At 47.1% G+C, this 27,274-nt stretch overlaps 1 protein-coding gene and 1 long non-coding RNA gene across 2 annotated transcripts; one reads left to right on the top strand and one right to left on the bottom strand.

Moving 5' to 3' along the window:
* SLC43A1 (solute carrier family 43 member 1) lies at positions 1 to 27,274 on the bottom strand. The gene is made up of 16 exons (XM_083742480.1): positions 27,189 to 27,274; positions 23,037 to 23,164; positions 21,290 to 21,467; positions 17,724 to 17,916; positions 16,884 to 16,939; positions 16,381 to 16,457; positions 9,813 to 9,905; positions 8,891 to 9,024; positions 7,965 to 8,134; positions 6,199 to 6,345; positions 5,965 to 5,988; positions 4,522 to 4,660; positions 4,256 to 4,397; positions 4,060 to 4,133; positions 2,809 to 2,932; positions 1 to 1,404 (listed from the first exon to the last, which is right to left on the bottom strand). The coding sequence occupies exons 3-16, from the start codon at positions 21,441 to 21,443 to the stop codon at positions 1,210 to 1,212; spliced, it is 1,722 nt and encodes a 573-aa protein (XP_083598606.1). The 5' UTR covers positions 21,444 to 21,467; positions 23,037 to 23,164; positions 27,189 to 27,274; the 3' UTR covers positions 1 to 1,209.
* On the top strand, positions 9,900 to 15,545 carry LOC310846268. The gene is made up of 3 exons (XR_014565210.1): positions 9,900 to 11,780; positions 12,791 to 12,965; positions 15,435 to 15,545. It is a non-coding gene; the product is annotated as an uncharacterized lncRNA (long non-coding RNA).

Below are 27,274 nucleotides of genomic sequence, written 5' to 3'. Positions count from 1 at the left end.
TAAAACCGAACCAAAACCGGTTTCGTTTTATTGTTGATTGATTGTCTTGCTGTAAGCCATGTTGAGGACAATTTTTGGTAGAAAGGCAACACTAGAAATTTAAATATAAATAAATAAGTCTTTTTGTTGGAGTTTGGCAATATACCTGGTATAATACCTGAAATCCAGCCTCTAGGAAGCACTGCTACAGTCGCTCTTGCTAGGATATAATTCAGCTGAAAGTCATTAAAAATTACATTCTTGTTCTCCTCTATTACAAATCCTGTTACATTAACATCCTCCCCAGAGTAATCCAGAACCAGTTCTGTAATTTGCACATCTTGTCATAACTGCTGTCAAGAGAAGGTCCAAACCCGTAGAGAGACACATAGCAATCAAGAGGCCAGCAGAGTTTAGTCTCGGGACAAGATAAGCTTGTTTTCATAAAGCTTGGTGTGGGATTAGGAGATTGGAGAGAGGGACTTGCAGTGTCAGCTGTAAAATGATGCCCCAATATTGAATCCCCAACAGCAGCTGCCAGAATACAAGGAAGCTGAGGAAACATCTTTGACTCATGAGAGTCAGTTGAGAGAGAAAAGAGCATTAAAATTTGACAGACATCTGTGTGCGTTAATTCAGCCTTCCTCAGTTCAACGCCCTCCAGATCCATAAATGAGGTCAATTAGGGTTGAAATCCAAAACATCTGGGGGGCGCCAGGCTGGGGAAGGCTGGCTTCATTCATCCCTTGATTGCATCTGCAATAACCACCATGGCAGAGAGGAGGGAACTGAAAAGGGTAATTTGGCAGCACAGCCTCCGAATGCTGAGACTATGATTGGAAAGTGCTGGCTAAGTGGTGTGAACTAGACATAGACACCATGACCTGGCACCTGCCAGCAAGAGAGAGACCTTTCTAGAAACTATTCTAGTCCTCTAATGCTCACTGCCCTAGCATCTATTTAAAAAGTTTTAGGGCCGTTTAAAATACTCTGCAAAAAAATAGAGTTCTCTTTCTGTATATAGATATATATAAAATATAGACATAAATATAGATAGGCATTTGTTGAGATTTAAAAGCACCTCGGTTATTTTCATAGTTCCCAAATATAAAATTGTCACAGTATTTCCCCCTCCCCTCTCTAATAGCATCTCACTCCATCTGCTCAGCACTCGGATTCCACATTCTGTTCTCTGTCACCCGCAAGCTCCCCACCTTCCCTGTCCCTGGCTTATACAGTGGTGGCATCATTGCTCAACAAGCCATTGGTGGCTGCATTGTCCTGGAGTTTCATCTGGGCACCATTCGCCTGATCTGGAATCCCTTCTTTGGCTGCCTGTTCCTGGAGGAGCCTGCGGCGGTAGAAGTAGAGGTAGCTGGGAAGCAGGAAGCCCACAAAAGAGAAGATGAGGAGGGGAAGGTTCACCTGGGGAGAAGGGCAAGGAGAATCAGCAACAGGAGTGCAGACCCAGTGATGTACACTTATGCTAAATGCTGATGAGGGGCAGAGAAAATGCTGGCTCCACCTCCTGGCCTGCCCTTAAAGTGGGATACTGTCTTCACTGTGAAGTCCCAACTCAGAAAAGGAAGTCAAGTGAACATAAACTTTTAATATCCTCCCTTTAATGAATTAGAAGGATGCATCCTGCTGCTTCCACATGTAATAATAATAATAATAATTTATTTATACCCTACCCATCTGGCTGGGTTTCCCCAGCCACTCTGAGCAGCTCATAACAACAAAATTAATAATAATAATAATAATAATAATAATAATAATAATGCAATCAAACATCAAACATTAAAAACTTGCCCTAAGCAGAGCTTTATTTAGATGTCTTCTAAAAGTCAGATACTTGTTTATTTCCTTGACATCTGATGGGAGGGCGTTCCACAGGGTGGGCACCACCACCGAGAAGGCTCTCTGCCTGGTTCCCTGTAACTTCGCTTCTCACAGTGAGGGAACCGCCAGAAGGCCCTTGGCATTGGACCTTAGGCTGAATGATGGGGGTGGAGACGCTCCTTCAGGTATACTGGGCTGAGGCCATTTAGGGCTTTAAAGGTCAGCACCAACATTTTGAATTGTGCTCAGAAATGTACTGGGAGCCAATGTAATGATGTGCAGGCACATGCCCACTCAGCCACCATCCTGTGATTGCCCCCTTTCCCACATTGCACCAGCATGCTTGAGAAAGGGTCAGAGCGCAAAGCTGGCTACAGCAGGCACCTATTGCTCAGCACATGTGACATTACTAATTACTGGCAGGGTAGTTTTGTAACTGTTTTTAAAATGTTAGCGAATCTCTTTCTCTTTTTTTGCAAGATATGGGGTGAATGCACAAATGTTGATGCTTGTTTCTTTGTTAAAAGAAGTGTACAAGTATAAATCAGATCCAGTGCTGGATATATGTATAAGCTAAACAAGCTATAGCTTAGGGCCCCACTCTCTTGGGTTAGGGGCCCACAATTTTTTTAAAGTGAATGTTCATTTCAAAAATATAAGATATAAAATAAAATAAAATAAAATAAAACCTACGTACAGCAACAGTGTTTTGTGTTGTGTAGGCTCCTATTTGTTATGTGCAAATGGCTTTAGATACCTATTAGCTCCATAAATTACCATATAGCATATATTCAACACAAAAAACAGTGACAATTTGTTATTGAGAAAGGACAGCTGGACATATAAATGGCCCCATTACCTTCAATAGCTTAGGGCCTCATCAAACCTAAATCTGGCCCTGACCGGATCCACACTGCAAGTGAAAAGTTCACTGCGATCCCTCTTAAAAAGCAACCTCAGTCTTCATCCCGAGAAGCCATAACTCACCCAAAAGGGATCGCCGTGTAGTGGTCCCACCATAGCCATGAAGAGTGGCTGCTGGAGGAGAGCAAATACAGCACTGATCAAGGACTGTAGACCGGTCAATGTACCAAAGTGATTGGACGGATACCTGGCAACCAGAAATTGCGTACAGAGGGTGAGACTCAAAATGCCGCAGAAGATAGTAACAACCCTCCCCCACTCCCAAGACCCATTGCAGGCACCTTCCAGATATCTGGAAAGTGCTCAAAAGATACAAAAATCTATCCATATTTCAAAGCAGCCTTTGCCAACCTGGTTCCCTCCAGATTGCTTTGGGTTTTAAATCCCCCCCAAAAAGTACTGTATTGTGATACAAAACATCTGGAGGGCACTGGATTGGCAGAGGCTGAGCAAGGACATGTGAAACACATAAGGATGTCTATCTATGAACAGGAAGAGGGAAAGAATGTGTGAATGGACAAAGTTAATAGTGACATGAACAACAGCTTCTACTGAAAAGCAGGAACAGCTTTAAGGTTTGGCAACAGAAACAGAAAGATAAACTGCCTCTTTATTGCTGCTCCTTTCCCCCTGCTCAAACTCTCAACTGTTAGGGAAGATATGCTGCCTTTAGAAAAAAGATAACTAGAGATAAAGAGAAGGGGAAAGCCAGCCGATAGGACATCTCCTCCTCCTCCCTTCCAGCTCTCTTTGCCTGTCAGCCAATGAGTAGAGCCAGAGAGCAGAGCTGCTCTTCACGCAGGTGTCACAGCATGAGATTTTGGAGTGGAGTGGCAGACAATCCTACCAGAATGCAAACACACACAGGGCCCTCCCTCTCCCCCACCTGTAGGGTCTTGCTTTGCAGCTCCAAAACGGAACCTGCTACTAGGAAGGGGAAAGGAGCACACTTGGCTGTCTCTCCTGCTTCATCCACCTCCTGTGGAACAATCCCCATGCCTTGTGCTTTAGCCACATAGCTTTGGGAGGGGGAACTAAAACTAGACCCAAATCAGGGCGTATCCACATTTGAAAGCGTTTGATAAGAGGCCTTATTTGGCCTGAGATTTCCATATCCCTGGTGTAGCGTAAGAAGCACAATGCAAGTTCTCCTCTCTCTCCTGACCATGCTAGCTGGGGCTGATGGGAGTTGGGGGTTCAACTACATCTGGAGGGCAGGGCACCAGGTTGGGGAGAAGCTGGTGCTGACCATAATCTTGCTCCCACTCTGAAGGCTGGGAGGGCAAGGGCGCTCCACACAGTGGCATAACTCACACAGCGGCATAGAGACCTCCGCAGGCAGAATGGAAAAAGCCACGCACCATGGTGTGAAAGATGAAGGTCACATACTGTGGAGAAAGAAACAAAATGAAGGAAGCCACACTGGGCTGATCTGATGAAGGGCAGGATCAGAGGGAGGCCATATGCCAAGGGGCATCATGGGTGAAATGAGACATGGGGCAGAAGTTACCTGGAGAGGGAGGTTGTTGATCAGGCAAGTGGTACCAAATCCCACCAGCAGTAGGTTGGTGATGACAAAGGCACGAATAGCATTGGTGAGCTTCTGGATTTTACAGTAGCGAACTTTGGCTGGCTTTCCTTTTGTCTCGGTCCTAAGGAGAAAAAAGGAGAACGGTCAGCCCCCTGTGACTGCATCAACATCCTCACACCAAGAGCATTCAGGTTTAGTCTTCGTACCGATTCCGCTTTTGAAATTAGGAGAATTGTGACTCTCACCTTGCCGATCCAGCGCTGTTGACGTTCCCTGGTGCATCCACACAGTCCTTCATGCGCCAGTCCATCACGTAGCCAATGAAGGGACAGGTGAGAAGGCACAGTAACTGCATGACACCAAAGATGGAGGCGTAGAAGCCAACTGCCCAGCAAAAAGAAAGGGGGTAGGAATGAGAGAACAGTCCAAAAGACTTCCTCACCTGAAGCTAACCAGCAGTGGTTAGACTGCCATCTGAGAGGCCCTATGAACACCACTCTGAACTCGCTGGAGGCAGGGTGGAACAAACACAGGAGAAATAATAATCCTTTGCGCCCAGTGCAGATGGTGTGGGAAGTATTTACCAATTGCCATGGGGAAATGCTTTGGTCTAGGCCTGTCCACACAGCATGAATTCACCACTCCACATTTCATCCTTTCCTCTTTGTCCCTGCTTCCCATTCTATTTCTCTCAGCTAATCAAGTCTGGCCCTCACTTTCCCCAGGTAAGCTTTTTTTATTTAAAAATGTTTCTAGGCCACTTCTCGGGGCAAAGGGCCCATCCTAAGCAGCTAACATTCAAAAGATAAAAAGAAGAAAACAAAATTGTAAACCAATAAACTACCACTCAACAGCGCCTAACATCACCTGCTATGTTAGACAAAGGACCAGAAACCCAGTATTCCTCCCATGGGATAAAACTTGCTTTTCCCCCATTTCCAGTCTCTCCATTTTGTATACAACTCAGCACCAGGTTACTTGAGAAACTGTCTTATCCCTTATATACCCAGAAGGGCAGTGCCTTCAGCCAGAGAATTTCTCCTTAAAGTGCCAAAAATATCAGAAGCTTGCCCCATAGTAAAGTAACTCAGAGCAGGGCTTTCACTGTGGCTATCCCTTGTTTTGTGGAACAGCATCCCTGTGGAGATACAGCACTATCTGTACTTTCCAGAAACAACTGAAGACATTTTTGCTCTGACAAGCTTTTCCGGCTAGAAGAAAAGGTTTCTTGCCTTAGGTGTTCATTTTGTATTGCTTCAGTTGTTGTTTCCTACCATTTTCAAAATTATTTTTAGCTGTTCTTATGGTTTGTTTGTAAGTTGCTTTGAGACACATGTAAAAGGTAATTCATTTATTAATAACAGCAGCTGCAGAGGCAGCCCTGGTTATCAGTCAAGATGGGCCAGTTCTGCTCCATCAGCACTCATAACTTGCCACTGTGAAAAATTGCTACTTGGACTTATTAAATTTTCCAAAGCAGGCTGAGAACCATTTTATGTTTGCAGGGAGGCAGCTTTGAGATTTTAAAAGGAGACTTGGGATCCCTTGTCTAGGCTTTGTTTCCTAGGAAATGGAAGTTCCCAACCAACCCAAAGCCTGGGCAGGCAGAGCGATGAACAGAGGCCTTGTTTACCGCATACATACATGGAGAGGTCTGCACTAGGCTCATCTCACATGAGGGTTCCTACCTGTTTCCTCAGCTTCATCCGCGACTGCATCACAGTAATTGGACCAGGACCTTGTCCCTACAGACCCAGATTCACTCCCCTGGAAACTCTACACAATTATTCTGTAGGTCACCCTGCAAGCAATACTTCTCCCAGTCTCCTATGTTGTTTATTCTCCCCCAACTCCCATCTTTCTCTCCTTTGCTTCCTGGTGTCCTTTGGCAGCTGGGAAATCTTTCCCCTATCAGTCCTCACCAGGGTCCTGGCCGCCTGTCACTTGGAACTCCAGCATCTTGTTCATGGCTGCCATGTAGAAGATGACACGCAGCTGGGTCATGCCCATGGTGAAGAGACTCCACAGAAAGATGGGGGAGCAGACACTGCGGCGGAAGGGGGTGGTACCTGGAGCCAAACAGAGCACGGAATACAGATCAGGAATGGAGAAAACTTCAAGTTTCCCTGGACTGCAACACCAACAAGCCCTGCCACTGGCTATGGTGGGCTGGGGCCTAAGGGGCCAATCATTTGTAGGTTCCCCTTCCTAATTTAGAGGATTGATGTGGCACAGCAGCCAGAAGGACTAATAAGGCTGTGCAGATAGACAAAGCAGAGCAAAATCTTGTGTTCACTTAAGGTAAAGTTAAAAAGGTAAATAACCCCTGGACGGTTAAGTCCAGTCAAAGGTGGTGGTGTGGCGCTCATCTCGCTTCAGGCTGAAGGAGCCAGCGTTTGTCCACAGTTTTCTGGGTCATGTGGACAGCATGACTAAACCACTTCTGGTGCAATGGAACAGCATGACGGAAACCAGAGCGCACGGAAAGGCCTTTTACCTTCCTGCCACAGCAGTACCTACTTATCTACTTGCACGGGTATGCTTTTGAACTACTAGGTAGGCATGAGCTGGGACAGAACTACGGGAGCACACCCCATTGTGGGGATTCAAACCTCCGACCTTTCAATCGGCAAGCCCAAGAGGCTTGGTGGTTTAGACCACAGCGCCACCCTCTTAAAGTATATGGGGGCGTCGAATTTTCCACTTGCTGCCCATCCCCATACACCAACATGGAGCACACTGGCTGGGCTAACAGGGCAATCCTGCTCCCTATCCATCATCGTTGAAGGCATAAGGGGTTTTATCTGAACAGCCCTGCGGGTGGCAAACACCAAAAAGGATGATGGGAAAGATTATCTCATGGAAAAGCACTAGCTTCACTATCATTTCAGCTCTAGGAAAAGGTGAGCTTTAGTAGAGATGAAGGCACTTCTGAGACTCAAAGGTTTGGATATTATGCCTTGTTAGAGAACAAGAAGGTGGTGGCTTTTTTGTAAAACCTTTACCTTTTGAATTCAGGCTCAACACAGTTGCTGGCAACTTCCACTGGATTATTTACAAGGCTATATACATCTCCCCAGCAGGACTCTTAACTCCAGCCTGCAGCAGGGGATTCATCTGGTTTATGGGACGGGAGGTGAGACTCTTTAAGGGGACAGTGTGTAGTTAGTGTACTGTGCCTGAATACAGGAAAGGGTTTTTTATTTTTAAAAAAGGAAGGACTCAGGAATGGGCTTCAGCCCTGTTTTCTGCTATGAACTAGAATAACCTCCTCCTCAAGTTTAATTCCTTTACATTATGCAGGCAGAGAAAGCCCAGCCACTCCCTAGAAGTTGTTTTTCCTCACAAGAGCGAGACAGATGTCAAAAGGAAACGGCAATGGCTTGCTCCTGCCGATAGATGGAGCCAGATGCCAGGGCCTGTTCTCAGCTCTTGCAGCCACTGCCAGGAATGGAGCCTGACGCAAGAGGCCCAAGGCCTTGCAGGAATAAATCTATAGCACTTCCCATCCCTCAGGAAGCCTCGAGGAAGCCCCTTGACCTGCAAGAGACCTGTGTGTGTTTGTGTGCAAGCCATGGAACACTAGATGGGCGCTAAACCAAACCGCAGGCTTTGTTCGACTAGCCGGGGAAGCCGGGATTTCCTTCCTTCTTGGGGAGCTGTGGTGATGTAATGAGGGGGCACTCACGATCAGAGGATTTCATGGGCTTTCGGTGCAGGTCTTCCACAGATGGATAGAGGCCATCGAGATGTGGCGCTCTCTGGCTCAGTCGCTGCCCCACGGCCGTCACGTGCACATAGAACCGGTCGCCCGTCACCTTGTGGTCGAGGGCTAAGCTGCTCAGTTTGATCTTCTTGCTATCTCAAGGACATGGAGGGAGTGTTACATGCTTGCAGTCCCCCCACATTGGGCAAAGCCTATGGGAGAAATTCAGTGTTGTGCTATGATGGACGCCATCTTGTCTCATGGGAAATTGGTGCCAATGCCAGTGCCACTTCTACACCAGCAGCCTCAAGCGGCAAAACAGGACACGCTGCCACAGCTCTAGTGGAAAATAAAGTGGACCCTGCAAGCCTAAAGCCTGCCCACCTCTGGAGTAGTGAGAGAGCCCAATGGGCCCAAGTCCAAATATGAGCTGCGTTGGGCTGAAGGGGGGCGATAAAACTGAGTCTCAGATATTGTGGACTGCTTAGAGTGGAAACAGGCATATTTGGTAGAAGTGCCTCAGGGTCAGGGGTCAGCAGCAGCACCTGGCGTCTTTGGCCATGTGCCACGACTGGCAGGGCCCACTGCTGCTGCCCTGCCTGTTTTGGTTGTTTTTTTCCTGGCTTGGCACTCCAAGCAGCACCAGACAGCTGGTTTTAGACACCCTTTAAATTTCCCACAGTGCTCATTTCCTAGGAAATCAGAAAAGGTTGCCAGACCCAGCTGCCCAGTTTGCCCAAACAGAGAAGGCCACTCAGTGTACCCAAAGTGCTGCTGCTCTTGGGATAGGCACCTCCCCACTCCCTCCCTCACAGAAAGCAGCTCTCTCTGTCCAGGGGACAGCCTGCCCCAGGTGACGGGAACAGGAGCAACCTTCCTCAGTTAAGGCTGAACCGGCTGCTGCTTACATGTAGCTGACTTCTTCGGGAGCCGGGAAGGATTCACAGGGCCAGTTGATCACGCAGTTGAGGAAGATGAGGCAAGCCAGGCCTGACCAGACGAGCATAATGGTGATGAAGGAAACTCCGCTGTCGTAGATCAGCTAACAGCAACGGGACAGGAGACAGAAATGAAGGGGTGGGAGAAGAGAGAGGGCGGCAGAGGAGGCCTCAGGTGGGCTTGGGCAGTCTCCCAAAGTAGAATCAAGGGGGAAGCCAACAGGTAGTCCAGAACACCTGGAGAACACAGAGTTCCCATCAGCCCCAACCAGCATGGCTGATAGTCAGAGAAGATTGGAGCTGCAGCCTGCAATATCTAGAGGGCACCACATTGGCTGCCCCACACTAAGCCACGATTGGTTTTAGCCAAAGTGTCCTTTCTTTGAGCATTAAACCCAGTCTAGCACTAACCATGGTTTGTTGTTGGTTTAGAAACCATGGCTTGCTTTAACTAAGTGTGGCGTTCTGTCTGAACCCAACAGCCTTTGTTTAACCATGGCTTGTTTGGCCACCCCACCCTAGACACTTGCCAAGCTACAGAGGCACAGGGCAAGAGCCTCGGGGGGGGGGGGGCAAGTATCAGAGAAGAAAGCCATGATTTGTTTGCTCATGTGAGAGACACCCTGTGGATTGTTGAACAAACTATGGCTAAAGCAAGCGATGGTTTAGTGTTATGTATGAACTCAACCAAAGCCTCCTGGATTCTACCCTGCCTCGCCTTATGCCTCCCTTCAATACCCCTAACAGGTCTAATGGAGGAAATATTATCTCTGACTCAACTGTAAGGCTCCGTCAGCCAGGAGAGAAGCACATCTGGGAGCTGTCTCAAGCCCTAAGTAATAGTGGGACACTCCACACAAGGCAGCTGGGGTGATTCAGGTTTGCTACATACCTTTACCCCAGGAAATGTAACAGCAGAGGAAGCATACGAGCCAATCATGAGGGCCATGAAGGTCGACCGCAGGTGTCCAAACATGTTGGGCAGCTGAGGAGAAACAAAAGGAGAAAAGAATTAGCAGAAATGTCCTGCTTCCACTCCAATTCAAGGGCTTCTTCTGTAGGGCTGTTAGAGTCCTTCTGCCTTATTCAAGAACTTCACAGAACACCATGGAAGCTCCAAAGACTGTGCTGGAGAATTATCACACTCCAGGTACCAAATGGCTGGAATCTTGTTTATTTTCCAAATTCTCATTGCATCTCTCATTCTGAGCTTTCATTTACTACAGATGAGGCACATTCTACATAAATGTATCACAGCTTAATCCAACATGTGTTACAGCCCAACTTAAATATGCCTGCTTAGAAGTATTTCTCACAGAGTTCAAGGGGGCTTAATCCCAGGTAAGTGTTGCAACTTTAACCAAGTTCAGTCCACAGAAGGTAAAAAGTGGGGTTTAGTTCGCTCTTTCAATTCATCTTGGGAGGGGTGTTTCTAGGATGAAGGGGAAACTGTGAAGCTCCCTTGTCATTTTTGCTATTGGGTTCTGCATGTTCTTTAAGGAATGCTATATTTACAGTTTTGGAATGTGGTTTTCTGGTATGTTATTATATTTGCTATTTGCCATGTTATTATGAAATTGCTTTTGTTTTGAAATTGTTGCTATGTTGTTTTGCTATGTTACTATGATATTGTTTTTATTGTGTTTGTTTGAAATGCATCTGTTTCTTTGTTGTAAGCCACTTTGAGCATGGTGGGTGGGTGGGTGTGGGTGTGTGGGTGTGGGTGTGGGTGTAAAAGCGGCACACAAATAAAATGGGTGGTGAATGCATGAAAGAAAATGAATGGTACGTGGATACATGCAGAAGATCTGGATACATGTGGTTTGTTGCAAGTGGAGAACTAGGAGGTGAGAGTCATTAGCCCAGATTTACTAATCCACAGTAAAACAAAGCAGAGAAAGATGTGGCTAATATCCAAGAGCAGAAAAGATAAAGACTATTGTCTTCTAATCTCTGCAAATCAAGCTGCTGTTTAAGGTACGGGAGCAGAGGCTGGTAAAACTATTGGGTGTCTCAGAGACACCAAAAAAAGCCACCTGTTTATCAGGAGGGGAGTTCAGGTGTTGTGAAGAGTTAAGAAACCTCCAGGTAGGAATGTGTATAAGTCAGTGGGGAGCAGGAGAAATAAAAACCTGGCTTCCATTTAGTTTACTGTTCCGGAAGGGAAACTCCAATTTCTAGATTGATTGCAGCATCTTAAAAATGCAAGGTTGGGTATGGAACAGCTGTGGCCCTCAGAATCCTTAGTAAGATGTAAACTGCATCAGAGAGAGATAACCGAACATATGGTGTCGCCTTATTCTGCCAGGCCATTGACCCACCAGAGACCATCCAATATCTCAGGCAGGGATAAAATTCCCAGCCCTATGACTAGAACCGTTTCAACTGGAGATGTCCGAGGCTGGACCTGGGGCCTTCCGAGTGCCAAACATTTACATCCACTGAGCTATTTGTACTCCACTCCCAAGAAAATATGCTTATACTTGGAGGGAGAACCTTCTAGTTATCCACCTGTTTTTCCTTTGCAACAGCCCCGGGGTTGTGGCGTGCTGCCAACCAAGCACTTTGCTTGGGTAAACAGTGGCACACAGGGAGAGTCTGCCACACTCCAGCTCTTCAACATATGCCCTTGCCAAAGGAAAGGGGGAAGCGGGTGGGGCACTCAACCCTGCCTTCTGATTGGCCAGATGCTACCCTTTCCTGGCTTATGTATATGTACCCTGTGGGTACAAGAAGGCACAAAAAGGCACTGTGATCTAATAGTGAGGCAAGCACCGTTCCTTATGTGTTCTGGGAAGAACTGGAAACAATCAGAGCATGCACACAAACACCACCACAAAGGGAATGAGGTAAGCACCAGGTAAGATATCTCTCCCCCCCCCCCCCCGTCCTCAATATCATATTCCCTGTCTTTCTGCCAGCACAGATTGGTTTGGCACAACAGGGACAAACAAACTGTGGGAGACGATTGCCACTCTTCCTGCCATGATCACCACCCATGACATGGATTTGCAACATGGGTTTTTCTAGACATGGTTTCCCAGACTTGGGTCTCCAGCTGTTTTTTGGACTAAAACTCCCATCACCCCCCAACTACTGGCCCTGCTAGCTAGGGATGATGGGAGTTGTAGTTCCAAAACAGCTGGAGACTCAAGTTTGGGAAACCTTGTGCTAGGGTGACTGTAGCACAGAAGGAAAGGGTTCATGTGCCTTTAAAAAAAAGTATAATAAGAGGGAATTCCAGTAAGTGCAGCTCTTCTCAGTCCCAGATGATGAGATGCCTACAACATGCCCTCTTTGACATGGCTCTAAAAGGTACAGGGTGTCTTCGGTCACTTCTCCCAGGTCATGTCACCACAGAGCTCTGTCCTCAAAACTTTGCACTCCCTGGAATCTTACACAACAGGAATGGGAAGGCACGCATGTCCTTCCCAATACCTGAACAGAAGACGGATTACACAATGAAATACGCACACCCTATGCCAAAACAGACAAGTTGTGGACTTGCACGCGCACAGAGAGGTGCTCTTCCAACCAGTAAAAGGGGCTTCACATTTTACACGAACACTCTCTGCGCTTGGAAAGAAGACACGCATGCAGAGCAGAGAGATGTCTCAACCTGCAGAGCTGAGTTCCACCACACAGATTTGCATCACTTTAATTGCTGAGCTTTACGAGGGCGGATTTTTCTCAAATTAACTTGTTGCCAATACTTCCATCATAAATCACGCAAATTATACCACAGCGCAGAGAAACAAGGCATGAGAGAGCTAGCGGGACGGAGAGATTTAGTAGAAAACAAACACCTGGGCTTTTAATTATGGTCTCAAAGGGAGACTACTTATTTCTTCGTGCTTTTATCCTGCATAGGTGTCCTTCCCTGCACCAACCCACCCATACAGCAGCCGAGCTTTGCTTTCCCCACTTGTTTTTAAATACAGCGAAGGAAGAAAAAAGCCTGTTTCTGGACAGTACAACCTCAAAATGCAGATGGAAGCTGGCATGACTTAATGGTCCTCCACACAAAGAGGAGGGTGAAGACGATGTGAGTCATTTGTCTTCTGTGTACAAAGATTTAATTCCATGGGAAAGTGCTCAGTCACATGAGTCTCCCTCAGGCCCAGGAGCCAGATGAAACTTCTCTATCTGACCCCTGGGACTCTTCCCAGGCCAAACTTGTCATTGGTCCTCTGGCAGAATCCGAGACCTGGGAGAAGAGAGGGTTGAAGAAGATTGGAGGAAATTTAAGACTTATTTACAAAAATATTGTGATTTGGTGGAAAGTTAAGTAGGATGTTTGATCATAAATAATTGGCCACCACAAAATCGGATCGGAATGGGATGTAAAGCGAGATTAAGAGAAATAAATTTGCAGAGGACTATATTTAAATAAGCGGTTATAAAATTTGCAAACTAGATGATAAATTGCATGGAAAAAAAAATTTATGATGATGAAAATGGCAGCGGGAGATGTGAGGAAGCCCAAAGAAGTTATGAAACTCTGTTGAGATAAAAGTAAGGTTGTTTATTGTCTTTGTACTTTATTCTGTAAAAACCCCTAATAAAAATTTTATTAAAAAAAAAAAAAACAAACTTGTCATTGGTCCTTCTCTTCACCCCCTTGAGTTCTTTTGCTTGGCTGGAACATGTCCTTGAACAATGCGCATGCGTCTCAGTGGCCGGAATGGGGGTTAGGGAGATGTGTTTGTGTGTGCAGAGCAACCCCTGACTTGTGCATAGCTGGAACACAGCTTACTATACAAAGGCAAGAGGACTATCAATGGCTATTAGCCCTGATGGGTCGCCTCTGCCTCCAGATGGAGGTAAAAAAAAGCTTCAGAATACCAGTTGCTGGAAACCACAGGAGGGGAGAAGATTCTTGTGCTCAAATCCAGGCAACAAGATTTGAGAACAGGATGCTGGACAAGATGGGCCACTGGCCTGATCCAGAAGACTCTTCTTATGCTCTTAGCAGTCTCATCTGTCATTCAGCCCTGTGATCTTTGGATGCAGGGCAGTATACAAATTTGACAAATAAATACTAATATAAAATTTAAAGTTCTGAGCAAAAGAGGCTAACCTCCAAATTTCCATTCTATGATTCCATGGATCATCATGCAGATCTTTTACATGCAGATCTCAGAAACCCGACACATTAACAGCAGCAGCAGATCTCTGGTACGTCCTCTTAGATATCATGAGGATTCATGCATCTGGTCTAGTTTTTTGCACCATGGCAGTGTCATGAAGTGTGGGGTCTATGGTGTTCACAGAGCAGACTGTGGACACAGATGTAAACTGATGGTTGAGAGTGGATATAGGATGTCCCCATGTAAAAATCACACCTTCTGGGTTCCTTGCAGCCTCAACTGCAGGAGCGGGGCTGAGATTCCCAGTAGGTGTTTATACACAGAACGCAGTATATTTAGCTCAGAATAAAAGATGATGCCTAAGCTCAGATACGAGCAAGTATGCAGCTGTGTTTGAAATGAGAGAGGGGCCCAGCACTTCAGTTAGTTCTTGCCTCAAGTTATCAGAAATTATGAAAGAAATCAAAATGGTCTCAGGTGCTATCAAAGAAGAAAAACCTTAACTCCTGAGCGATGCAAAGAAGCTCAGTGAGAAATGCAAATGACAAGGAGGCCAGCTCTGCCCTCTCTTAAGTACTCCTGCAGCCACATACTCAGCCTTGACACAGGACTGCAGCAATACTTGTTGCAAAGTATAGATAGGCACCCTGCCAGTCCTGTGCAGTGCCCTGCCCCTGCCACACCTTGCCTCTGAGCCAATCACTGTGTGCGTCCCCATTTCTTGCTGCTGGTTACCCTGTTCCTTGGGAAACAAGTAGCAGCTACCGCCTGGGACAATCAATTATAAACAAGGACAGGGCTTCTGTATGCTCAATAGCTGTACAAAAGAGGGAGCCTTTGGCAGGTTCAACTTTTGCACGCCACACCCTGCTTGGAAAGCCACAGGTGCCCAAAGCTGCACTTGTCCACCAGGGTTAAAGAGACAGAAGCCCTGCCCTCATGGATCTCCCTGGCAGGGGAATTACGTCATTATCATCTGCAGTTTCCCCAACCTGGTGCCCTCTGGATGTTGTTGGACTGCAATTACCATCAGCCCCAGCCAGCATGGCCAGTGATCAGGGATGATGGGAATTGTTGTCCAGCAATATTTGGAGGGCATCAAGTTGAGGAAGGGGGCTGTCTGAGTTCAATGAGGACGGTGCTTTTTTTAAAAAAAGCAAAAAGAGTGTTCTTCAATAGATGAAGCCAAATCCCAGCCTAAACCAAATCATACAGATCAATAAATGTGCGTATGTGTTTTCATAGTGCCTAACCCCACGACGGTGACAAAAAAGCTCCACTCATATACTATGTAAAGAATGAAAGTTTAATGTGTCCCTCACCTTCCTCTTATTTCTCTCTCTTTCTCTCTCTCTCTCTCTCTCTCTCTCTTCTTTCTCTCCCCACCTCTCTTTCTCCCTCAACCCACCTTGTCTACAAAAAAGGCCTCAAACTGACTGCAACTGACCTGTATGAAGGATTTTACCATTTGAAAACAGCGACACTGAATGTACTTTTGCTACCTATGAAAAATCTTTCAATAAAAACATATTTAAGCTGTACAGTGGTGCCTCGCTAGACGAAATTAATCCGTTCCGCGATTCTCTTCGTCTAGCGGTTTTTTCGTCTTGCGAAGCAAGCCCATTGACAGCTTAGCGGATTAGTGCTAGAGCTGTCAAGCGGCTTCCAGCGATCAGCTGTTAAGCGGCTTATCAGCGGAACAGCTGATAAGCGGCTTAGCGGCTTAGGAAAAGGGCAAAAAAAGCAAAAAAAAACCACTGGGGGACGCAAGATTTTTTCGTCTTGTGAAGCAACCCCATAGGGAAATTCGTTTTGCGAAGCGCCTCCAAAACAGAAAAACCCTTTCGTCTAGCGGGTTTTTCGTCTTGCGAGGCGTTCGTCTTGCGGGGCACCACTGTATACTGAAAGTATTTGCAACGTCATTCTGCGCAATTTCTTTTTCGCTGCAGGTTTTATGAGATCTGGCTTTTGGGGTGGTATTATTGAAGGAGGGCAGGGAAGGAGGGGGATGCTGTACGGTTCTGGCAATGTATCCCACCCCTCTCAGCTCCTGTGAAAATGGGAGAGAGGCCACCAGTACAAGACAGACCCTAAAGGAGGGGTGAGGAATCTGTGACCTTTCAGAGATCGCTCAACTACAGCTCCCATCATTGCTGTCCATTGGTCCTGCTGGGTGGGGCTGATGGAGCCCAGCAACACCCAGGGGGCTACAGGTCCCCCACCCCTGACTTAAAACTCATCTTGAACTCAGGCCACGAGGAAAGCTCTCCAACGTTCTTGGAATGAATATGGGTGAAGAATCTTGCTCCGGTATCTCCTACTATCGCCACCCATCTCCTTATGCAATATGTCGGTTTCCCCCATACTTACAGTTAAGGAGGTGAAGGTCAGGCAGATCCCACCAAAGCCATTCAGGGAAAGGCCAAGGAAAATCAGCGGGGAAAGAACTAGCGGGAAGAGAAGAGAAATGTGGGGTGAGCACAAAGGAGATAGTGGGATGCTGCAAAGAATGGGGGCACAAAAAATAGTGGGGTGACATTGTCCACAGGGCTTGAGAGTACCATGAGAGTTTGCTAAGGGAAGGGGGTGGAGCAGACTGCAGCCTAAAGAACCCTCCCATTGTCTTTAGGTTTCTGCAGCCAGAAAAGGGGATCCAACCACGGCTTCTGCAGCAACTCTCCTTTGCAAGCCCCATTGCTCACGCCCACATGCTGCCTACTGTGGAGGCACAGCAGGAGGGGGAGGGTGGGCTATGGGAGTTGGTCAAGAGGGGTGATGCTGCAGAACCATCCTCCTTGCTGGTGGGAGGGAAGGAGGGTGGGGGAATTCTCCACACTGCTACTGAAAGTAAAGTGCCACATGGCCAGTCTTACCTGGTGGTTTGTAGGCTGCGAGGGCCATGAGAGCGCAGGAAACAGCAAAGCTGGCACTGCAGAGAAATTAAGACAGACGTATGAGAACAATGCAAAGCTAAGTCATGCCTTCAATGAGATGCCCCACAACCATGTCAGAAAGTCATCCCCCCCAAACCACAACCCATTCTCAGTTTCTCTGCGGCCTATCCAGTACACCCCACCCTGCCATTCCAGGCAGAGGGCCTTCTCGGTGGTGGCACCCACCCTGTGGAACACCCTCCCATCAGATGTCAAGGAAATAAGCAACTATCTGACTTTTAGAAGATATCTGAAGGCAGCCTTGTTTAGGGAAGTTTTTAATGTGTGATGTTTTATCGCTATTAATATTATTATTCTATTGGGAGCCGCCCAGAGTGGCTGGGTATAAATAAATAAATTACTATTACTATTCCAGACCCTTTTGAAACAAGAACCCACTTGCCAGCACTCTCAGGGCAAATTTGTCACTGTCCCTAGACCAGGGGTGGGGAACTTCAGGCCCACGGGCCAAATCTGGCTTTCTAGGTCTTTCTATCTGGCCTTCAAAATTTTCCCTAGGCCACAGCCCTCCCTGGGCCTTCTTCACCCCCAAGTGCTTTTGCCTGGCTGGAATGTGTCCTTGAACTCTGCTAATGCCTCTTGCTTGTCCAGATAGATAAGAGAAAGGGGCATGTCTAGAAACTCATCTACCATACAAAGGCAAAATGTACATTACTGGCTCTGCACACCCCTGGAAAGTGGCCCTCAGAACATTGTCCAGAAAGGCCCTTCAGTTGAAGAAAGGTTCCCCATTCCTTCCTCTCAATCTCTGATCCATACCTGCCGACCAGGCGCAGTGGCCTGGGGCCAAGCCGGTCCATGAGGATCCCCAGAGGCAAAGTGGCCGCGCTCAGTAAAAAGGAGCCGATGGTGAAGCCCAGGTTGAGCATCTCCTCCTGCTTCACGCAGCTGGGCCAAGGGTGAGACGAGGTAGTCGCAACTGAGCCGTTAGTGGCATTGGTGTCATTCGCACCTAGGAAGAGAAAGAGGCAGCTTGAGTCAGAGACTTATCTCTGACTTATCTCTCACTTTCACCCCCACAGTGTCCTAGGGCAAGCAGGCTGCTCTCTACCCCTGAGGTCCCATTTCTCATCCTTCCCCCTCCCTGATGTGCTGGAGGAAATGCAGGAAATGTTGCTCCACAGCAGGTTGAGCCACAGAGCCTGGGGTGGAATAAGGTTGGGGATCCAGCATCAGTGCTGTCTTGGACCTGTAAAGCTATAGAATGGTTGCCTCGTTTACATTGTGGTCAAGGGAAGGAATCTACCTGAGATATGCAATCACAGGAAGCATCAGTGTGAGGGGAAAGTGGTTCCCTGGGGCAAGGGCTTGGAGAAGGGAGGGTATCTCTTCAATTTATAATGGGAGCAGGTGTTTCTAAAGTTTTGCCCCATAGTAAGATAAGATGGCCATCTGCGGCTTGCAAATTAGCATCCTGGGAGGGGAACAAGTGTCTTGCCCTGAGGCCTGTAGGAGGGAACCAGGCACTCTCACTTCAAGACAGGCCCATAGGCTATGTTTATCACGTGGAGAATGTTTGAAACAGCCTCTGTGTGATTGCTTCTGCCTACTACTGCCCTAATGGGTAGCCGCAGTTGCCATATTGTGCTTCCACAAGGTGTGAAACGTCTCCCACCAGCCCTACCAACTTGACCTCAGCGTGGGGAAACTCCAGAGGGCTGCCAAGTTTGTGGGGACCCATGACAAGGCCTTTACAGAGGTGGTTCCCCATTGGCGGAGAACCCTCCCTAGTGAGGCGTGTCTGATTTTCAGGAGGAATTTAAGAACATTCTTGTTTACCCTGGTATGTGATGGCAGGGAGATACTGTCCCCAGCAACCCAGAGATCACAGGTTGTGAAAGATTTTCACTGTTTTTAGAGTGTTTCTTAACAGTTTTTCATTGTTCTTAATAATAATAATAATAATTTTTAAAATTACCATTCCCGTGTCTGACATCCTGGGCGCCTTTGAGAGGAACAGGTTATAGATTAAATAAATATGGATAAAAAAGTACCGTATTTTTCCCTCTATAACACGCAGATTTTTTCTCCTAAAAAGGAAGGGGAAATGTCTGTGTGTGTTATAGAGCGAATGTGTGGTCCCTGGAGCCGAAAAATCATGCAAAAATAAAATCGCGGCACTGCACAGAGAAGCGAAACCTGAAAAGAGGAAGTGGCTGCTTTCCTGCATTCTGCCTCAGGGTCTTACTGCCCACCCTCCTCTGTTTCGTTGCTGTGTTTGCTGAAACAGAACAAAGAGCAGGGAAAGCCCCTCCCCTCCAGGCAAGCAGAGGGGAATTCCTCTCTGTGCTGCTGGGGGAGAGGGAGAGAGAGGGGGGAAGGGAGACAGAGAGGGGGAGGGGAGGGAGAGAGAGGGGGGAGGGAGAGAGAGAGGGGGAGGGAGGAAGGGAGGGAGGGAGAGAGAGAGAGAGAGAGAGAGAGAGAGAGAGAGAGAGAGAGAGAGATATGGCTGGCTTGGGTGGGGGGAAACTTTTGCCTTTCTTTCCTCCCTCCCGTTAAATCCCTCTCCTGCATTCTTAGCCAGCTGCTTCTCTGCACACCCCTCTCATGTCCCTTCTTTGTTTTTCCTTCGCTCCCCACATGGATCCTCAGGATCTTTGCATTGGGTCACCCCAAATTCACCATCAGATCACATAGCATGTCCATGGCTAGAGCCTACCCCCCCAAAATCACGCACCCACTGTTGCCTGGGGCTGCAATGGTGCAAAAATGTGGTTACAAAGCATGGATACACAGGGATTCTCAGGATCTTTGCATTGGGTCACCCCAAATTCACCATCAGATCACATAGCATGTCCATGGCTACAGCCTGCACCAAAAAAATCACGCACCCACTGTTGCCTGGGGCTGCAATGGTGCAAAAACGTGGTTACAAAGCATGGATCGACAGGGATTCTCAGGATCTTTGCATTGGGTCACCCCAAATTCACCATCAGATCACATAGCATGTCCATGGCTACAGCCTGCACCAAAAAAATCACGCACCCACTGTTGCCTGGGGCTGCAACGGTGCAAAAACGTGGTTACAAAGCATGGATCCACAGGAATTCTCAGGATTTTTGCATTGGGTCACCCCAAATTCACCATCAGATCACATGTCTGTGGCCACAGCATGAAGCCCAAAAATGATTCATCCACTGTTTCATTCAGAATGTTTTTTCCCTTGTTTTCCTCCTCTAAAAACGATGTGCGTGTTATGGTCAGGTGCGTGTTATAGAGCGAAAAATACGGTATGATGTGGATGTATGTGGCGTCCTACTTCGTGTGCTATGATGGCATCAGTAGTATGGCATTGTCTAGAAGTTCTCAAACAGCCTCCATGTGATAAGTCTAACATGCCACTTTGCTTTGACTTTCAGTCAGTCACAAAAACCCCACATGCTTGAGAGTGGGGTAGGGTGGGGAAGACACATGAATTAGGTATCTTTGTAGTAGTGGTAGTACCAGTACATATTTAATTTCTTACCCGCCTTTTTCCAAGAGGTCCCAGGGTGGCTTATGATATAAAAATACAGTATCAGAAACAGATTACAATCAAGAAAATTGTGTGCAAGGATACAGAATTCCTTTTGCAGAAATAAAATTCATTAGAAGTGTTAATAAAAATGGAAGTCAAAAACTCTGTGGCTGTTGATAAGGGATTAAGATCAAGACTGAATGTAATTGGATTAAATAAGCTTTCGGAAGCAGGATGAAATAAAATTATTTTACCTTGAAATCTAGCACGCTCAGTGGGTCACACAAAATGTACAATTGGCTTTTTAATTTAATAATTATAATGATATTTGAATTTGAATTGCAATTTGGTATTGATAAAATGTGGTTTATATTGGATTTTAGTAATTGAAAACTAATTTACAAAAAAATTACAATTTACAAAATAATTACAAAAAATAGTAATAAAAGAAAATTATGTGCAGTGTCAAAAGGTCAGGGTAGAACCAGAGGCAGTTGAATGCCCTACCAAGGCCGAAGTGGATGTGTCCTTTTGCTTGGTCTCATATCCACACCAGAGTTTCTACTGCACACAGTACAACCTTCTCTATCAGGCTAGTTCATAAAAACTCTGCTCCAACCAAGACCCATGGCCAGAAGAAGTCTGACCTGGCTAGAAACATCCTTGTGATGATTAGGAATCTCAAAAGAGAAGAGTGTGAGGAAGGGGTTCTGCAGAGCTTTTTGGAAACCATCAGTCAAGGGTTCTGCTCAGGATCTTTTCTGAAATTCACCTTGCCCAGTCCCTACCACATTCTTCATCTGCCTTACCCCACTCTCTCCCTCACCATAAATGTGCAAGCAGCACCCTGGGATTTCCCCTGTCTCACCTATGCATATATGAGAGTAGAACCCTTCGTGCTTGAGCATGATGAGCAAGGAGCCCCAGCCCAGCAGAACGGCAGAGAAGAAGAGGTTTTCCACCACTGCGGTGCAGGCCATCCACCAGCGCCGCTGGTACGCCTGCTGCAGGCTTGGCGCCATCTTCCCTTGGACTTGGAGACCAGGCTGAAAAGAAAAGGAAGGTGGAGGTCACTCCTCACACCTGGCAGTCTTATCAGAGGCACGAAAAACAGCCATCGCTGAAGCAAAGCAGAGATGGGGGAGTAGTGTGCAGCTTGCCACCCCACTGACAACTATGACCAGGGATGTATCTTGACGCAGGAAAGTAAACAGGTGCAAAGCAGAACAACAGCTGTTGTGTCCTGATTCAGAAAGGGAGAAAGGAAGGGACTGAAAAATCTAAACATGAGGAAAACAAAATATTCTATTCTCCACACTGTATTAGCACTAATCCTGATGCAACATCCTGTCTGCATGTTAATACTACATGGTGGAGTTGTATTATTATTATTATTATTATTATTATTATTATTATTATTATTAAGTGGATGGGGACTGCTAGCAGGCTTAAGATAAGGAAGGGGTAAGGCACTGGAGAGGGAGAGCATACAATTCCCACCAAGTCACAAGTGCATTTCCTGGCCCAGCCATCAGCCAGAGGACCAATGGCTGCTCTCCCACAGACGACTCAGCTGCATTGTGGCTCTTCATGTGAGGGAAGGAGAGCCTGGCAACAGCAGCCATTCAGAGGGGTAAGAACTGCAAAGAAAGTTGCAAGCCCACCCTCCCTGCAAGAGCATATAGCAGACCTGCCAGCCACTCTCTGCTGCAGAGCACTGACTGCTCTAAGAGCCTATATATGCTCTACATTTAAAGCTGTATCATACCACAGTCATGGCTTCCCCCTAAAATTCCTGGGGAGTGCTGTTTATTAAGGGTGCTGAGAGTTCTTAGGAACCCCCACCCAATTCCCAGAATTCCCTGGGGAAAGAGAAATCCCCCTTCCCTTTTAGAAAGGAAAAAATGTGAAATTGAAAAGATTTACATATAGCTATCCAGAACCTGAGCAAACAAAATAGCATGGTGGCTTGTGTAGTTGTACTACACAGAATTAAAACCCAAAAGGAGAGGACTTCCACATGTTCAGTTGGATGTCTGCAAACAGCAACATATGTATAGATGCTCATGGGTTCCATGCAGATATTAATTATATTTACATCAGGGATAGGCAGCAATCCAGCTACACATGTGAACTGGGCATAGTTTGAACATCTGTGTGATATTTTAGCTGTGAACCAAGGAGGCCTCTATTTCAGGATGACAACACCATACATTTAAAATGCATAGCTTTTCCCAAAGGATCCCAACTACTGTCATTCGTTAAGGATGCTGGGCTCTATGAGGAGTAAGCTACAGATCCCAAGATTCTTTGGGGGAAAGTCATGTACTTTAGATGTATGATGTGAGCGTGGCTAAGACCTCCCCTCTGCCATGAACTCCCAAAGCAGCCATAGGCAACTTGCTATATCTTAGTCCCCATCTAAAACAATGGGATGATACTAACGTTGTCCTGCCATAAAGCGCTGCTGTAAAATGCAGGCAAAATGTTCTATGAGCGAGCAGAAAGCTCAAATATTAGGAGCTGCAAAGGAAAGCTTGAAAACATGACTCCCTCATGAGACTTAACTACAAGTGCCCCAGCCAAATTGCCCAACCGCAGAACCTTATCCTTACTTGTAAGGGCTCCAAGTGTTATGCTGGGCTCCCGAGTCCTGAAGGCAGCCTTTTGCTTCTGAGCATTTGGGGCTGAGACTTCTGAAGCTCGACAGATACAGCGGAGCTCCCAGAAGACTTAACACTTCCTGTGGCAAGGTAGAAAGGGAAGCAAACAGCTTGGCAATGGAATTCAGAAAAGACACTCAACCCAGCAGCATTTGTAAACAAGCAACATCAGGGGGACGGAGGCGGGGTGTTGATAGATCCAAAAGAAGAAAGAAGACCAAGGAAATGTGGCCACCACAAGATTTCGCATGGAAGCAAAAGAAAGAGGAGCCGTAAACACAGATGTTGCCTTTGGGAAACAATGCCAGAAAGCAGCTGCTTCTTGAAGTGCTTGAAGGAAGCTGCCGTTACGGGAATGTGTTGTCGAACATAAGGAACATGGTGGAATTTATTTATTTTTTTAAAAGGTGTCCCATTCAACAGAAATGAGAGGAGACAAGGAGGTGAGGACAGGTGGTCTTTTTGAAACATTTTGAACATTCCAGGTGAGTGTAGGTAAACTCTAAACTTTAGGATTCATCCCCATCCCAGCACCATGATGTTGCTAAGGACGTTGGAAAAGCCCTACTGAATCAAGTCCAATGGTCATTTTGTTAAGCATTCTCTTCATACAGTGCCCTTCCTAGCAACTGGCAGGTGCTCAAAGGCATAGGCCCCAGACAGTGGTGAGAACCATGGATGGCAGGCATGGGTAGGGTTGTCATTCATGAGCCTACTTAACTTACTTTTAAAGCCATCCAAGTTGGTGTCTGTCACTGTGCGCATTAGTTTCATAATAAAAATAACTCCACAAACACATGCACACAAACTCCACACAGATCAGCTGAGGAAGAGGGAAGCTGAGCAGGAAAAAGAAGGGGTCTGTGTGTGTATGAAGTGTGTTGTATGTGTGTGACTGTCTGGTTACAAGTGGCTGTGTGTGCACATGGTAGGAGAAGAAAACATCACTCCCAGCTCCTCAGCTGACCTGCACACGTCAGCCAAGGAGAGGGAACAGAGGAGCAATGTATGTGTGCATTTGTGCATTAAGGATGTGTGATTATGTACGTGTCTGGCATCACCTCCTGTGCGATCTGGCCCCAACTACTCCAGGCCCTTGGTCAGAAAAAGATTCCCCACACCTGCCCTAAAGAGAAATGAATTCCAAGGGTGGAATGTTTCTATTGCTGCCCCATAATTTTTCCTCAGGCAATTGGCTTACAAAGACAGGTGAGAAGGCTGAGCCATTTGACTGGAAGTATGTTTCCATGTCTTTATTCTCTTATTTCCTCCGAGTACATCCTGTTATAGAAGGAAAGGGTATGAATTATAGAACTAAAGAATACATAAATAAATATTTTTCCCCCTGTCTCTTCCAGCAGCGATAGAGAAAAATCGCTGTGAAATATGCTGATCTGCTATAGGGTTGCATGTTATTGTTCAATTCAAAGTTGCGGGGAGGCAATTGTTCTGTTAGCACAAGCCATTCTGCTTGCCAGGCAGAATGATCTTCTCCTCTTCTCCGGGCCACCCAGAGCCCCATTGCAGAGGGAGCCAGCCCCATTGCCCTAGTGTGACTTGTTCTGCTGGCTCCTGCAAATGCAACAACTCAGCTGAATCCACCCTAGAGATTCTGAAATTTCATTTTACAAGAATGCAAGCTTCTGTTCTTATGGAGGCAAAGGAAAACCTGGAAGACATCTGGGAACCAGTGTTTATTAACTAAGATGGGAGCTGAAATAAACATTGGAGAGAGAAAGATGTTATTGAACTCTGCACAGTTCCCCACGGTCTAGTGTGCCTGTATCTCCTGCTGCCCATCTAAGTTTCTCTGCTTTCCTGTGCTCCACACACCCCTTAAGGTAAGGTGATCAAATTGCACAGGAAGGCAAAGCTCCTAGATGTCTAACAGAAGAGGGGAGTTCAATAGATTCAGCTTTTCTGAACACTGTGTGTCCTGCCAAAGCTCTGCTGCTGTCCTCCTTTGCACAAAGCCACTCTAGCCGAAAAAACTTCAGAAAGAGGAAAGAAGTTCCACAAGTTATTTGACCATCGCAAGGTTACAATAAAAACAAATAGTGAGACGTAAGAACATCGAAACAAAGTTGCATCATTCATTCCAAACCCTGGAAGCGACCTTCTCCAGAAGTCTATATTTAGGCGCACACACACACACATATTTGAAAGTAACATATGTGTGCACGACACTTCAACATAAGCAAAAGAGGAAAGGAAAGACAAGTCACTGCACCAAGGAACTTGCAATTTAAAATGTTGGCCTGGCAGGCACCAATCTGTCAGTCATCCAGGTGTATTAAAAACAAGGATGCATCAACACAATGCATGCTATCACTCTCTCGCTCACACTAGCTGGATGACAGCATGTACACGGCGAATGGGTTTGCCATGCCCCAAAGTGGCTGCTTCAGATGTCTGCACAAACCTTCAAACAACCATTTCTTGGCTCTGATAGTGGTAAGGTTGGAGGGGGCATGAGAAACTCCCCACCACCAAGACAGAAGGAATAATGTGACTTGGCCTTAAGAAAGACCATTAGGAAGAGGAGGACAAGATGTCCAATGGACCCCATTCTTCCCTACAGAAGAGTTGAAGATTATGGTGGGAAATCTGTGGAACGTATTGGGGTTTTTTTGAGAGGGGCAGGTTCTAGCTGGGCATCATCAACCCAGCATTGGCCCTGGGATGGAAATGTTTTCATCTTCTCCAGACATCACAGGGATCTGAGAGTCTGAGAAGAGGCAGGCTAGGGCATTTGGGCAGCACTGCACACCAGCAGATTGTCAGTTATTATGACTATTGTGGGGGGAACACAACTGGGCTTTCTGCCCAATGGACACCAAACAGTCTAGCAGAGCTAGGAATGGGTCCCTCTCTGTAACTGAGACCCTGTCCTATCTGCATCCCCCTGGGGGGAAATAAGCAGCAGAAGAAAAGCTACAAGTTCCCATATGCCAGGGGCTGAAGTTTGGGGGAGGAGAACAAAAGGCAACAGTTTCCAGGAAGATGCGATTTCCGGGGAAGAACATCAGACTGAGCGCCCTAACGGCAAAAAAAGAGGAAAAAGTTGCTCCAGGAAACTGTGGAGTCTCCGGAGGTGTGAAGAAGAGGGAAGAACATCTGTTAGGATTTCAGTAGAGGGAATTCAGTTGTTGCTAAAGGGCAGTGCTCGGATTGGAGGGAGGGGGTCCTTAAGTTCCCCACAGAGCCCTGGCCGACCCTCCCGCCACTGCCCCACTGAAGCCAAACCATGCTCCCCGTCGCCTCTCCACCCACAAGGAAAGGGGCAAAGTGGGGCATCGCAACAGGTAGGAAGGAGATGATCCTAAGCAAATCCACATATGTTTCAAGCACTGCAGGGATTGTCCCATTTCCTCGGTGACCTCGCCTACCCCCATTTATGAACCCCGCAAAGCCCTCCGGTATGGGGGGCCAACTTGAATAAAAAAATGGGGGGTCTGTAAATCCCGCCTCGCATATTCGATCACAAGATGCGGTGCTCAAACACCATTTGAATGCCAATGCTCATAAATTTGGGGGGGTCCCAGCCCCTTCAAATATTCTATTGGGGGCCCAAAGATACCCTAGGAGTATCCTGTGCCCTCCGGAGATCCTGCCTTCCAGGACGCCCATCGACTTGGAAATGGGGGCGGTGGAGGGGGAGCGATCAGAATATCCTTATCTCCATGCAGAAGGAGCCACCCCATTTCGGTAGCTATCAGGAAGGTGAGGGGGGAGATCATTGGTTTTAGTACGACCAGCACTTTCTAGCGACTCGATCCCCCCTTGAAGCGATCTCTTCGCTTCCCCCCCCCTCCCCTCTTTCTTCCAGCTTTCGGCCAGGCCCGAGCCGGCCCTGCTTCTCCCTCCTGCCGCACACCCAAAATATCTATGGCTGCAAAATCAACACATGGCCGAAGTTATTTGTTTTTCCCAGCCCAGGCTAGAGGAAGCGGCTGCCACGTGGAAAGGAGAGCCCTGCCTGGCAGGCGAGCGGAGCGCAGTCCACAAAGGAGGCTTTCAGGGCGAGCCCCGCCCGGACCACTCGCCGCCCCGCGCCCCTTTCCCGCCACCCCGCGCCCCTTTCCCGCCCGTCGAGCAACTCACACTGGGCGCCGGATCTCCGGCGGGCGGCAATGGAGTCGCGCCTGCTCTTCCTTGGCGAGGTGCTGCCGGCGCTGCGCTCGGGAGGG

Source organism: Podarcis gaigeae (assembly GCF_964106915.1).
Source record: "Podarcis gaigeae genome assembly, chromosome: 1".
Lineage (NCBI taxonomy): Eukaryota > Metazoa > Chordata > Lepidosauria > Squamata > Lacertidae > Podarcis > Podarcis gaigeae.
This window is presented reverse-complemented; position numbering and strand designations above follow the sequence as displayed.